A 16,656-nucleotide genomic window follows, 5' to 3' on the forward strand; every position below is an offset into this window, starting at 1 on the left:
TTTAGATATCCTTAGTTGAAGAAAAAGCAATGCACATGGTGAGCCAATCACACAAGGCTTCTATGTGCAGCAACCAATCAGCAGCTCTGAGCATATCTAGATATGCTTTTCAGCAAAGAATATCAAGAGAATAAAACAAATTAGATAATATAAGTAAATTAGAAAGATGTTTAAAATTGCATTCTCTTTCTAAATCATGAAAGAAAAAGTGTGGGTGTCATGTCCCTTTAACAATACAATTTTTTTCTACTTATTTATGTGTGAATAGTTCAACTATTGTTTTTGTATGATTTTTAAAATACCAATTTTATTGTGCAATTTTGTAATATCTGCATCTGCCCCTTATAATAAATGCAGTATACACCCCTTAGCAAGACACCTTGTTTTCAGGGTAATTTTCACAGCTCTTTAACACATTTTGAAAACTGTTGAGGAGCGTGATACACCTGGTGAGCCAATCAGAAGATGCCTACTCATGTAGCATCCAATCACCTGTTGTCCTATTTAGGACAGTTAGTGGGTGAAGCTTCCTTGCTAAATGCACAATTAGGAGCGAGCACTAGCTAAATTATAAACTGTTCTAACACAGGATCTACAATTAAACACATAAACGTTATATTTGTATTCCTTGTTACAGCTGAAACTTTTTTGTGTCCACCTTAAATCAACAAAGGCTGTGACAGAGGCGGGGCTGAGTGCTGCTGGTTCTTGAGAGCCAGGGATACAGGAGCTGCTGGGGATAGAGATCGTGCTGTGACACCGGCTCCTACTGCTGAGGGCTGCCGCTGGCTGCTTCACAGGACACTGCGAGTTGTGTGAGCTCCTCCCCCCTCAGTGTGACAACAACAACTCGTCCACAGCGCAGCCAGCACTTTTCAGCCTCATTTTCTCTCTGTCATTTCTTTTCAATCTTTGATCAATGTGCTGCCAGAAAGAGCCCGTGTGTTTTGAGCCTCCTCCTTTTCACCTTCATCTCGCAACTTTCCACTAGACCTGGAAAAAAACACACACACAATCCCCATAAAGAAACAAACACACAAGAGGCGCCTGTTAGACTTCTACTTTTAAGTTTTTTTTTAATTGTGGAGCAGTAGGAGGGGATCTATCTCCCCATTATATCCACACGTCAGGGCTTTGGTGCAACTTATTTATTTTATGCTAGTTTTTTTTTTCCTGCTGTAACTTTTGCACTGCAGAGTAGTATTAATTAGCACTGCCATTCGTATGTGACCATGGCTGTGCCGGCTGCTTTGATCACTCCGACCCAGCTGGTGACACCTCAACCTGCAATCTCCTCTTCGGCTTCCTCCTCGTCTTCATCAGCGAACTCATCCGCTTCTCCTTCGCCTTCTATTGCACCTACTTCGTCTGGGCCAAATCTTTACAGAACGGAGCCCATTGCTGCAACCACGGTCACATCAAGCAACAGCAGCAATGCCACCAATATAAGTAACAACAACCCAGGGACAGGGGGATGTGGAGGCAATGCAATCAGCAACAACTGCAGCAGCAATAGCCCCAGCCTGGCCACCACCAACTGCAACATCAGCATCAGCAGTCACCACCACAACCCGGCTATCCCAAGTACCCCCTCCACCTCCACCAGCACCACTTCCACTACAACCAGCAGCAGTACCCCCAACGCCAACCTCCCTGGAAAACCTGTGTACTCTACCCCATCCCCAGTGGAGAATATACCCCAGAACAATGAGTGCAGGATGGTGGACTTAAGGGGGGCTAAAGTGGCATCTTTCACAGTAGAGGGCTGCGAGCTTATCTGTTTGCCACAGGCTTTTGACCTTTTCTTAAAGCATTTAGTTGGGGGGCTGCATACGGTGTACACAAAGCTCAAGAGGTTGGAGATCACACCTGTGGTGTGTAATGTAGAGCAGGTCCGGATCTTGAGAGGCTTGGGGGCCATTCAGCCTGGGGTCAACCGCTGTAAACTGATATCCAGGAAGGATTTTGAGACCCTTTACAATGACTGTACTAATGCAAGGTGAGTAAATGGTCACACTGGTAAATATGTCAATAATTCACAGTAGAAGTTATACCTGTACGCATAATCTATACAGTATGTCTGGTTCATTTACATTTTGCACTTTGTAAGTGGGTAAATCCCTTTTCATCTGTTAACATTATTTGTGCTGTATGTTTGACCATATGAATGTATAATGTACAGTTTACAGAGTGCTAATATATTATACTGCTGTATAGAAAGGGTTAGCTTCCTCCTTTCACATCTTTCTGCTAAACTGAAACTTTTTTATTACATAAATTGTTGATTTATTTGGTAAAAAGACCATTTTTATGACAGGCCTTGCTGAAAATATGTGTAACAGTTTATTTCACTAAAGAAAACTATAGATTTTTTTTAAATTGTATCAATGAAATAAAGAATGCAAAGTTTTGTTTTACCCCCCCTTTAATACACCTGTATTTGTAACAATGTCATTGAGTGAAGTTCAGGTGTTTGATCTATCTGACTTTTACTCCTAACATAAAAAACAAACAAAAATACAATTAAAAAATTAACTTTTTAGTGTGTTTGTATATGAAGAAAAACTATATATATATATATATATATATATATATATATAACACATAACAATAATATATAGTGAAGGGGAAAATATCTGTCTTCTTGAAAACTTTCAAAATGATGAGAAACTAATTTTAAGGCTAGTTTGCAGTTGGTAGAATGAGGTGCCTGCATGATAGGTATAGTTAGTTCAAACCTTTTCCACAAGCAAGGTAACAACATACATAAATTTGTTCCTGTAAACAAAGAAAATAACACTTCAGGTATCAAGATATTCATGTTGGTTGCTATAATGTATGGCATATGGCAATCAGATCAGTTTAACGTAAGTGAGACTCAGGTTTTTATATTAACATGTGACGGGAGAATTCACTTGGGCTTTCGATATTTGTATGTGAAGAAAAGAGCAAGTGACCTAGTCAGTCTCTTGAGACTTGTCATTTCCCACAGGACTGAGTTTATTAGTGGTGGTGGTGTCGGATGGAACCTATAAATTAAATGATCCTTAAAAGGCTTTAATGTGCACCAATATTATAATTCACAGACACTATCAGTAGTATGTACTGATATTAGTAAAATTGTTGTAGCAATGGAAAATTATTTTTTTTCTGTATATTTAAATATAGATTTGCAAGTGTTATATATATATGTATATATATATATATATATATATATATATATATATATATATAGACTTTTGCCTGTCTTGAAACATTGAGGTGACAAGTAACTTTTTCTGTCCTGACTATTCACTTTGGCTACTGACTGACTGTTAAAAAAAGCTATACCAAATTGATTTCCTTATTCCAACCTTGTTTATCTATATATCTTGTAATATACATATATGGATAAAACATATACTTTAATATATATATATATATATATATATATATATATATATATATATATATATATATATATATATATATATATATATATATATATATATATATATATACATTTATATATATATATATATATATTTATATACACACAAATACACATTATCGCTTTTATTTGAGTATTAGTCAATAGGATGGCTAAAATTTATAATCATGGTGACTAATAATTTTAAAAAGTATACTCACTTAAAAGTAAATATTGCATATTTTTTATACAATTAACAATTTTTTATGTCTGATCATACATTTTTTCTTTTCTAACTACCTTAATTTAATAGTAAGTAGATTTATTCAACCCCAAATTCTGGAGAAATAAAATCTACACACTAAACTTGGTTTTGTGACTAATGTATAAATAGTGTTGAACAGTTTCGTATAGTGTAAAATTCTATGCTTTTTTTAATAGATAAAATATTTGTTAACAAACTGTAAACGTGAGGAAAATACTTCTTTACTTGAACAAAATCACTTCAATTATATAGGTCATTTATGTATAGGCATTCTAAACTATTGTCTAGCAAATAAATAGAACTCTTAAAACAGTTTTTTATATAGATGTTGTAATAATTCATGTCTGATCTGAACTTGATTGTGTATATGTTGGTATATTACTAGACTATAATGGTATGACACTCAAAATTTAACTTAGGGGACCTTGTTTGTTTAATTTAAAGCTGAATTTGTAGCATCTCACTTAAAATATTTATCTAAATTATTTGACTTGTTATTTTTGTGGTGTGCTATTTATTTGTATATGAAACATTTTAAAGAGTTGTTTTCAACAAACGCAGCATTGTGTTTCCAGTTAGGTATAATATTTTGCAATTAGATGCCATGTTTACAATAACATTACTTGAGGTTTTTGACCTTTGACCCTCAGCATATTTGTCTATTATTTCTGTCATAGATGTTTTATTAAGGTCACTAAAATGTTACCAAAAGGGTCACCAACATGTGATACATAGTTCATTCAAGATAGTAATGCATTTAAGACATTTTGAAACAAGAAAAAGTTATAGAGACTTAAATAAAACATCTTCACTGAATCAGTAAATAATATTCAAACCTGTTTTTGTTTCCTTTTTTTAAAAAAAAAAAAAATCTTGTTCATAATTTGTTAACATCGAATGGTTGCAATTAATTACTACAGTTTTCAGTGACATACAATTTTTAAGAATACCTTTAAATATAATCTCAAAGTGAAATATATTTTTTTATGTGTTGTATAGACACATTTTAATTACTTGAGAGAGCCCTTTGCTTCATAGACTGTTCATCTTTGCAATTATAAGTGTCAGACATTCATAACTAGTAATTAATGATTTGACTGGTGGATATTGCCAGAGGAATGTAATTTTTGTTTGTAGGTTTTAAATTTGCATTGTGAGATAAATAATGTGCTACATACTTCTCTAGTCTCAATAATTCAGTGTTCTCTAAAGAGATTAAAAATTCAATAAACTTGAAGGTATGACTGTCCGTTAAGTAGTTGATCAAAAAACTTTTAACTTATGTTTCCACAAATATTTTCATCTTACTGTATTTATTGTTGAATTACAAACATCACTTTTTAGACAAACTTTTTATGTTTTGTACATAAACACTGTTTTTATTTAGCACGTAGAAAAGACAATTACCATTAACCTATGGATATGATAAACGTCACTAAATCAAAGGGATATATATATATATATATATATATATATATATATACAGATATATATATATATATATATATATATGTGTGTGTGTATATATATGTATATATATATATATATATATATATATATATATATATATATATATATATCACTCTCCATTCCCCTTTAATAATTTATTTATATTGTCATTTTATTTTTAATCATTATTTGTAAAACATATGTTTTATTTGATTTCTTTCATTTCCTTTCTTACCCATGTATTATTTCCAGACAACTTTGTTTAATACATTGTGTAAGATTTTCATATGTATTGTATCAAAATATTAAAATGAAATATTATTCTTTATTGTTGGTTGATAGACTGACATTCAATAAACAGTTAAGTAATATAAAAATTTTTAAGTACATTTACACTTCCATTTGACTTAATGCCATGCAATTGACAAAGTATATAATTTAATAAGTAAAAAACCCCACAAGAACACAATTTTACATTTTACTTATCCATGTCGATAGATTGTCATGTGCTATAGTTGTGATCTGAGCAGTGTATTTTCTATTGTTTGTTAATCACTGTATGAAGTCAGAACAGCCTTAACCATAATTGTGACTTTATTGATGTATTTTTTTATAGATAAATAGGTGGATGGATTGAAATGTGTGTGAATATATAGAAAGATAGATAGATAGATAGATAGATAGATAGATAGATACATAGATAGATAGATACATAGATAGATATATGGATAGATAGATAGATAGATGACAGATATATAGATGGATAGACAGATAGATAAAGATAAAGATAGTGGTAGAATGAGAACACTTTCCAAAAAATGTTAAATTCAAAAACATTTTGATTTTCAGTTGCTCAAAACTTTATGTTTTAGTTTCATATTAACACATGTTTAGCTATGTCACCTGTTTGCTAGAAGTGTTTTAATAATTAAAAAATATAAACACGTATACAATTCATCATATGAAAAGCATTCATAATATTGTCTATAGATTTTTGTTTCTTCTTCTCACATTAAACCACATATTTTTTATATAAAAAAGGATGATCACTATAAAAACTCATAATATCTGCAATATTTGATTTTTTTCCAAGTAAATATAATCTGTAGCCTTGAATCTGGTACAGTAGTTGGACACACAGAAGGAGTTAAATGAGGAACAATTTGCCTTGCTTTTTATTAGAACTAGAAGTCACATTTTGTTGATCTATCATCTTTGGAAAAGTAAATCTTTGAAAAATCTATATCCCTTGTCATAACCAAAATTTAGTATCTATAGATTACCTTTCCAAAGGCCCTCAAAGCAATTTACACTTATAGCCATTCTGTTACTACTCAATTACAGTTAGATAGCCTGAGGCTCAATTAAATGCAGTTTGCCCAAGGTCAGACAAGGAGTCGGTGGTACTGTTACAAAATAATACACAAGCTTCTAGTTCTCAGTTTTAAATGACATTTATTTCACACTTTTTAATGTATATCTATTTCTTTTATTACAAATGTGGTTTATGGCCACTTTTAATTTTCTTAAATATATGTATGCTTTAAAAAACATTTAGAATGGTTTAGGTGTGAAAATAAAACAGCAAAGCAAATCATTTACAGTATAGATAATTTTGTCAGGAAAATATACCATAATGAGTGAATAATTTATAATTTGAAAAAATTGAATCAGAATGCTCTAAATTAAGAATGACTATCCAATTATCATACCAAAACTAGTTTTGGGGAGAAATATCTAGTTTAGGAGAAAATCAAAATTTAGTTTTTTTACTTTTGCAGAAAGGGTAACTACTTAAATAATGCCTTAATAAATTGCTAAATGTCTATAATAAAAAAGTATCTGCAGGATATCATTGATTGCAGAAATGAAAGAGCCTTCAATTTTCCGCTGATAACGTAAAATACACATTGATGGGTTTCTCCTTAATGTAAGCGTTAATCCTCAAGCAAGCCTTAATGACAATAGATTTGTACAGTCCTCTGTTTGGATATAGGATCTGAATTGGTTTTGACAGCACTCCGCAGTGGCCTACTGGAAATAGGATACATCATAATTCAGGTCACTTAGTTTTTTTAAACTATTGCAACACTCAATAAATTCATTCCAGTAGCAATTCGTTTTCACATACAAAAGCCAATAGACATCAACCAAAACCTTAAGCCATTAAGTACATACATACATCTAACATTACGAGTACCAAACGTATCACTTATACTTTTAAACTGGTCTGAAATATTTTGCTTATACTGGAAACAAATAATATAAAGGGAAATATTTTTTAAAGATATTTAAAAAAAAACATATTTTACTTTGTATTATTAGTGAATATGTGTGTTTATATAAAAGCAGACACACACATCAAACAATATAGATAGATACTTTTATTGTGAGTTTTACATTGTATTTTGAAAGATATTCCTACAATTTAATAAATATTTTTTATCAGTAAATCATGCTATAATTTATATCAGGAAGTAGCACAATATATTACATAAGATTAATGGATGTTTTTTTCCCCTTAACCATCAGTTCCTCAAATTCACTTCTATCTTAACTTTTAACCATCAGTGGTTGTGCCATGCTTTAAACTGCTAGAAGTCCTTTGGGGATAGAAACTTGACCTGCTTTTATGAAACCATAGAACTACAGTCATATAAGTCGTCCCATGAGGGAAGAGTCAGCAGATTTCAGTTCAATCCCTATTATTGGAGTTCTACAGGTCATCCTTTAACTGTTTTACACATACCTTCAGGTAGTCCCAATGTTACCTTTTAGTATTTCATATATGGTATCATAATGTAATAATTGTTTAAACATAAAATTATATATATATATATATATATATATATATATATATATATATATATATATATATATATATATATATATATATATATATATATATATATATATATATAATAGATAGATTTATGTATCGTCAAATACAAAATACAATATCCTATATTTCAAATGTGACAGTCTTTGGCTGTGTTTGTTCTTTTTTTTTTTGCAACTTACTGAAAAATGTTTATTAGTAAAACTCATTTAAATGTTTTCTGAGATTGAGAGCAAAGATAATATGAGACATTTCACTGCAATAACAAAGTAAAATAAAAATATATTTTCTGCATTGATTTTTGATTGTACAGAGTGAGTATAACACATTCACATAACATGGTTAAGCCAATGACACTTGCTTCCTGTTACCATATTAAATAACAATATAGTAAAACCTGTCAGGCATTATACTTAACGGAAGCCCTTGCATGGTTCCTGTTGTAATATATTCATGCAGCTTAACATTTTAATAGAAGTGTTATGTGCGATGATGTGTTATGTCATTTAACCACTGTCAGTCCACAATCATTTTAACTTTGTTAAACTATTTTGATTAAGCATTGACCATACTCAATACAATAACAATCTAGGAAAGAAAAGAAAGAAATTTGCATTTTATATAATACATTCTAATATATTTAATGACTGTTAACTCTAGGATAGTATTATTATTATTATTATTATTATTATTATTAATAATAATCTTTATTATTATTATAATATATTCTAAATTATATTTATTAAAAAAAATCAAAATTACTTCTAGTTCAAAGGCACACTGTGATTGTATTGGGGAAACATTAAATATGGGTTTTGTAATTTTAGACATGTATGTCTGTTGTTAGACAATGCAATACATCTTCAGCATTCCATTAACTTGCTTTGATTTGTGTATGTGTGGGAGGGATAAACAGTGCTGAAAAACTGATTGAAATGGCATCAAGAAGGCTGGCCTAGCATTGAAGGGTCTTCAGTGAGTGCATGACAAGGATTCTGTTTGTTTTTCATACAAGTTGTTTGTGATTTGAGGTACCCCAGGGAAATCTCTTGATCATATTCACATCTGTTCCCGTCAAAGTGGGTGCTAAGATACCGGTCACCCAGCAACCATGTCCAAGAGGGAATAGGGACGATAATAACTTCAAAAAGGAATGACAGATGTTAGATTATGATGAAAGACAAAATGCATGAAAAATGAGCTTCTTAGATTCAAAAAATTTGTTCAAGCACCTTCATGCAAATTAAATGAATATTGAAAATTTGCATGCAGTAATTTATATGTTTGTTCACTCGGAGACAAAATACAGATACATTTCAAATCACATTTTTTTCCCTTTGTAATTAACATACAAGGCAGTGACTTTTTTTTATAAATGAGATTAACCACACGGGTGCTTTAGTGTGCAACCACATACACCATAAAATCTTCCTAATGAATACAGTTACTTGTAAAGGCACTTTGAACTAAGACCACTTAAAAAAAATATTTGAATACCACAAAATGAATGGAAAATGTTCCAGTGTGATGTTTACTTGAAACTTTTAAAGAATAGCCAGGTTTTCACTCTTCCTTTTTTAAAATAACCTGTGTTAATAAAATATCTGCTCTAAAAGATATACAGAAGTGTGAGTTTCTAAGTGATTGGTCAAGCAAAGTTTGCTTTGGAATAATGCGTCTTTTGTATTACAGTTTACGTTGGACACATATGTGGTGGAAGATTTTATTAATAATTGATCTAGTTTAAAATCATTTCACTTTGTCTTAACAGCGTAATTATTGGAATGTTCACTCAACAATCATTGTTTGGAAGACAATATGGAAATGTTCTTTTGGAGAAAGGACTTTGAGCCTTCGTTTAGCAATGTCTAATGTGGTCACGTAGAGAAATTGATTTTCCTCAGAAATTAATTAATTTTTCATATCGCCTTAAGCTACAGTTAAAAAGAGTGCATAGTTGCCTGTTTTTTTTTCCAGAAATATTGCCTAATCATATTAATACCATTGCCCTGAGGATGAAAAGATAATTGTACAAATGCATTTGGAAATATGTATCACTGAGTATTTATGATTAAATTATGCAAATAACCCAGCTCTCATCCTTTCCAGACACAGATTGACTAATTAGGATTGATATGCTGAATAGCTGTTCCTGAATTTGAATACAAGCATGTCCAAAGAGCAGAAAATTGAAAATGACAAGGCTGAAATCTTAAGAAAAGTGTATTTTCCTTTCCCCCCTACAACTACTTAATTTTGCTTTCACTTTTATACCTTATATTTTATTGTTTTGTATATCACATATTCTTTGCAAATCATGTAGAAAATGAACGTGTCGTAGAAATGGCAGTTACCATTAACAAACTGTGAATAAGTCAAGTTAATCAAACTTTCATTTTTTTATATTTATTTATTGCTTCTAATCAATCTAGACATTTAACTCATATATTACGTCTTGTACTATGTTGTAACTCAACAACTTATTTGCAGTAAAATGTTAATATAGTCTGTTCGATAGCATGTTTTTTAAAAAAAACTTTATTATCATTTCTTAATTTATTTCTATGAGGTAGCATACCTCTCCATCTGATTTGATGTTCATATTCAAGATATATTAATGTATGTTTTTAGTTATTATTATTTTTTTTGAAAGATGGTGTTTTACTTTTTTTAATTAAAAGTATTGTCATATACTGACAATAATAAAACGCTTTGTTTTTATTCTCAGGTGTGTCAGTGTCGAAGTGTCCCATAGACAAGTTGTACACAGCAAGCGTTAGCTTGTATGATATAACACTTTTACTGCCCCTTTAATTCAGTGCTGGATGCATGCCAGGAGTCAGACAGACTAGAAATGTATATGTATATTTGTATGTGTGTGTGTATATATATATATATATATATATACACACACACACATATATTCATATATTTATATATATATTTATATGTGTGTACATGTGTGTGTATGTATACACACACACACACACATATATATATATATATCTATGTGTGTGTGTGTATATATATATACAGTATATATATATATATATATATATATATATATATATATATATATATATATATCTATGTGTGTGTGTGTGTATATATATATGTATATATATATATATATATATATATATATATATATATATATATATATATATATATATATATATATATATAAACTATGTGTGTGTAAGTATATATAAATTATATATATATATATATATATATATATAAATATATATTTCTCACTTCCAATAATGTTTTGCAGGCTCTTAAGTTTTATATAAATTTGTCAACTCCTGTGTTGTTAACTAGAGTAAACATTTTGAAAAGCAAAGTTGGTGTTTTAAAACTGTGGAGTGCCGAGTTTCTACAGTAGCTGTTACTTTTCCAGCCATTGTTAGCAGTGGGTAGTCACTGTATGAACTCTGCTGGCTCCTGCTTCCCATCTGCAAGATGATGGATTGCTATGTTTAATACATTTCAGCTTTTGTCTAACTGTCACATGGGCGACAAACAGCACTATCAATGATTTCAAATGTGATTACAGAACACCATTTTTACTAAAACATTTGTTGTAACCGCTGATGTAAAATAATTTACATTTCTACTTTCAAATACAAGAGATTGTTTTATTAAATAGCAAAGATGAGAAGAATGTTTTGGATTCTTTTAATAGCAAAAAAAGAGAAGAACATTTTAGATTAATTTAATAGCAAAGAAAAGAAAGTTTTGGAAATTAGAAAACATGGTTCAAGAAATGAAATTGGGAAAAAAAGAAAATATAGTAAATGTATGCTACAAAAACTAAACAGTGTTTCATATATGCAAGGTATGAGACCCTCAGTTCAATATCCATTAGTATTAGTGAGATTGTAATGCTATTTCTAAAGATAGCAAATTTGATATAGTTAGTCTAGGTAATGGTGCAATGCCTTCTTAAAATAGTGAATAGTTTAATTTTTTTTTTTATCTTAAGCTCTCCTTTTCGTCCATATATGTTTATTAATTTGAATAGCCTACCCATCTCTTAATGGTAAAGTTGGTAATAGTTCTAGGTTCATTACAAGATTATAGATTTTGGCAAAATAACTCATCAAATACATTTTAATGGTAAAAATAATCCTAATGAATACAAAATTTGATGCAAATTGTGTCCTGGGTTTGAAAATTATTATTTAAATAGGCATTTAAGTGTTATTTTTAATGTTTCATCTAGAGGAGACTATTTTCAAATGTGTTTATGTTACTGTCTTAAACAAAATAGAGGGCTCGATTACCAGTGGAACACAAAAAAAAATTATTGCTATCGTTAGACACCTCTCAAGTTTAAGGGCCATAATACCCAAATGTTTAAACACTTGAAAGTGATGCAGCATAGCTGTAAAAAGCTGACTAGAAAATATCACCTGAACATCTCTATGTAAAAAGGAAATATATTTTACCTCAAAAGTTCCTCAGTAGCCACATCGCATTGTAAAGGATTTCTAAGCAGCATATTAGTATGTCTGTCCCGGGACAGCTGAAAGGATGAGCCTCATGCACTCTCATGTTATTTCCCTATTCAGTGTAACAATGAAATCTCATGAGAGTTAAGTGAAATCTCATGAGATCACAGTAAAAGAGTTCATGACCTCAGCACTGCTGATGCTGATTGGCTGCTGTTCATTTCTTCATTTTTTTTTATTTTTTTTACCTGCATCTGGGAGCAGCTGACTATAACTTTTTACACAGAACTTACTCTGCTAAACTGAGGAGATTATGAGGTAAAATATCTTCCATTTTTAGATAGAGATGCTCAGGTGATATTTTCCTGTCAGCTTTTTACAGTTATACTGCATCAGTTTCAAGTGATTTAGCATATGAGTATTATGTCCCTTTAAGCATTATTACTTGAGCAAAAGTCTCAGGTGTGCTAACATCTGGAGGTCAAATAATGAGCAGCCGCGCTTACTGCCTCTCTCCATAGACATCTATGGGGTGCACTACAAAACTTTGTTCTGGTTTTCACTCGAGCACTAACCTGAATGTGTGCTAAGCTAAGTTTGCTAAAGCCGAAGGTGCGTTAAAGGGATACTGAACCCAATTTTTTTCTTTCATGATTCAGATAGAGCATGCAATTTTAAGCAACTTTCTAATTTACTTCTATTATCAATTTTTCTTCATTCTCTTACTATCTTTATTTGAAAAAGAAGGCACCTAAGCTAAAGAACCAGCAATTTTTGGGTTCAGGACCATGGACAGCACTTGTTTATTGGTGCTGTCCAATCAGCAAGGACAACCCAGGTTGTTCACCAAAAATGGGCCGGCATCTAAACTTACATTCTTGCTTTTCAAATAAACATACCAAGAGAATGAAGAAAACTTGATAATAGAAGTAAATTAGAAAGTTGCTTAAAATTGCATGCTCTATCTGAATCACGAAAGAAAAAAATTGGGTTCAGTGTCCCTTTAACCCCTTAATGACCACAGCACTTTTCCATTTTTTGTCCGTTTGGGACCAAGGCTATTTTTACATTTCTGCGGTGTTTGTGTTTAGCTGTAATTTTCCTCTTACTCATTTACTGTACCCACACATATTATATACCGTTTTTCTCGCCATTAAATGGACTTTCTAAAGATACCATTATTTTCATCATATCTTATAATTTACTATAAAAAAAATTATAAAATATGAGGAAAAAATTGAAAAAAACACACTTTTTCTAACTTTGACCCCCAAAATCTGTTACACATCTACAACCACCAAAAAACACCCATGCTAAATAGTTTCTAAATTTTGTCCTGAGTTTAGAAATACCCAATGTTTACATCTTCTTTGCTTTTTTTTATAAGTTATAGGGCCATAAATACAAGTAGTACTTTGCTATTTCCAAACCATTATTTTTCAAAATTAGCGCTAGTTACATTAGAACACTAATATCTTTCAGGAATCTCTGAATATCCCTTGACATGTATATATTTTTTTTTAGTAGACATCCCAAAGTATTGATCTAGGCCCATTTTGGTATATTTCACGCCACCATTTCACCGCCAAATGCGATTAAATACAAAAAAATGTTCACTTTTTCACTAATTTTTTCACAAACTTTTGGTTTCTCACTGAAATTATTTACAAACAGCTTGTGCAATTATGGCTTAAATTATTTTAAATTAATCTCTGGGATCCCCTTTGTTCAGAAATAGCAGACATATATGGCTTTGGCGTTGCTTTTTGGTAATTAGAAGGCTGCTAAATGCCACTGCGCACTACACGTGTATTATGCCCAGCAGTGAAGGGGTTAATTAGAGAGCATGTAGGGAGCTTTTAGGGGCAATTTTAGCTTTAGTATAGTGTAGTAGACAACCCCAAGTATTGATCTAGGCCCATTTTGGTATATTTCATGCCACCATTTCACCGCCAAATGCGATCAAATAAAAAAAAACGTTACATTTTTCACAATTTTAGGTTTCTCACTGAAATCATTTACAAACAGCTTGTTCAATTATGGCACAAATGGTTGTAAATGCTTCTCTGGGATCCCCTTTATTCAGAAATAGCAGACATATATGGCTTTGGCGTTGCTTTGTGGTAATCAGAAGGCCGCCAAATGCCGCTGCGCATCACACGTGTATTATGGCTAGCAGTGATGGGGTTAATTATGTAGCTTGTAGGGAGCTTGCAGGGTTAATTTTAGCTTTAGTTTAGAGCTCAGCCTCCCACCTAAAACATCAGACCCCCTGATCCCTCCCAAACAGCTCTCTTCCCTCCCCCACCCCACAATTGTCCCCGCCATCTTAAGTACTGGCAGAAACTCTGCCAGTACTAAAATAAAAGCTATATTGGGGCTTTTTTTTTTGTTTTTTTTTTGGCATATTTACATATGCTGCTGTGTAGGATCCCCCCTTAGCCCCCAACCTCACTGATCCCCCACCAAACAGCTTTCTAACCCACCCCCTCTGCCTTAATGGGCGCTGTCTGCCAGTACCCAGTTTAGTAACAAAAGTATGTTTATTCGTTTTTTCATAGCCCTTTTCTGTAGTGTAGCTCCCCCCCCCCAGACCAACCCCCCACCCCTTCCAGAACCCTTAGATCATAATTTATTTAGTTAAATGGTTTTTTTTTTTACTATTCTTAACTTAACTTTTGCTGCAGTGTAGCGGTTCCCTCCCGCTCCCACCCCGTGCACGCGCCCGCCCGCCGCCCCCTGTGCACGCGCGCGCTCCCGTGCGCGCCCCCCGCCTGTCCCGCCCCGATCCCGCCCCCCTCCCCTTCATCCGGGACACACCGATGGCCGCCCACCCGCCTCCCAGACTTGCTCCCACCCACCAACGATACCGGCCACCAATGTCCGGTGCAGAGAGGGCCACAGAGTGGCTCTCTCTGCATCGGATGGCCAAGGGGGGTTATTGCAGGATGCCTCCATATCGAGGCATCACTGCAATAACCGGAAAGCAGCTGGAAGCGAGCAGGATCGCTTCCAGCTGCTTTCCAGACCAAGGACGTACGCCACACGTCCTCGGTCATTAACTGACTTTTTTTTGAGGACGTGTGGCGTACGTCCTTGGTCGTTAAGGGGTTAAGGAATACTTGTCTGTGTGTGTGTAAAAATAACATTTTCCTCTGAGTGAAGAACAATACTTTTTAAATAATTTCTACTATACCTAAACAAAACAGTTTTGTGTTACGGCTTTTAACGCTGAAAAAAATGACAATTTCAGTGTAATGGCATGGCAGTAACGCAGTTATTGCGAGTCGTGTCTGTATAGCAAGCATTTTAGCCTGTAATGCAACGTCTATTGCGCACTCAAAAAAATTATGTTTTTGTTTGGGATTTTCATAACGCCAGTATTACAGGCTGTGCGGTAAGGCTAAAATGCTTGAGTTACAGCCTATACCGACAAGATCCATACTTCCATCTAAAAGCAGTCGTTATGAGTTTTGCACCACAAAAATGTTTCACAAAACTCATAACTAAAGTATTACAAAGTACACTAACACCCATAAACTACCTATTAACCTCTAAACCGCCACCCTCCCGCATTGCAAACACTATATTAAACCTATTAAACCCTAATCTGCCACCCACCCACATCGCAACTATTAAATACATTTATTTACCCCTAATCTGCTGCTCCCGACATTGCCAATACTAATAAAAATTATTAACCCCTATTCCGCAGCTCCCCGACATCACCACCACAATAATAACGCTATTAACCATATTTTGCCGCTCCCCGACATCGCCAACACTATAATAAAGTTATTTACTCCTAAACCTCCGGCCTTCCACATCTCCACCACTAAATAAACCTATTAACCCCTAAACCGCCGCCCCCTACATCGCAAAACACTAAATTAAACTATTAACCCCTAAAGCTAACACCCCCCTAACTGTAAATTAAAATTACAATATAACTATATTTAAATAAATAAAAACTTACCTGTGAAATAAAAATAAACCTAACATTAAACTATAAATTAACCTAACCTTACTATTCTAATAAAATAAAAAAATACTACCAATAAAAAAATCTAAATTACCAATTTAAAAAAACCTAACACTACGAGTAAAGATAAAAAATCTAAAATTACACAAAATAATAAACACTAAATTTACAAAAAATAAATAACACTAAGCTTACAAAAATAATAAACTAAATTATCAAAAATAAAAACAATTACACCTAATCTAATAGCTCTAT

General features: G+C 32.5%; 1 protein-coding gene across 3 annotated transcripts in view; it reads left to right on the forward strand.

Annotated features, from left to right (window-relative positions):
• The first annotated feature begins 747 nt into the window (after positions 1-747).
• Positions 748-16,656, forward strand: part of DACH1 (dachshund family transcription factor 1) — a 518,737-nt gene continuing 502,828 nt past the window's right edge. For all 3 annotated transcript variants that reach the window (XM_053707935.1, XM_053707936.1, XM_053707937.1), the window contains exon 1: positions 748-1,999. In XM_053707935.1, coding sequence (XP_053563910.1) covers positions 1,233-1,999 — 767 coding nt within the window. In that variant the 5' untranslated portion in view covers positions 748-1,232. The remainder of the gene's footprint in view (positions 2,000-16,656) is intronic.

The sequence above is a fragment of the Bombina bombina genome, chromosome 3, assembly GCF_027579735.1.
Source record: "Bombina bombina isolate aBomBom1 chromosome 3, aBomBom1.pri, whole genome shotgun sequence".
NCBI lineage: Eukaryota > Metazoa > Chordata > Amphibia > Anura > Bombinatoridae > Bombina > Bombina bombina.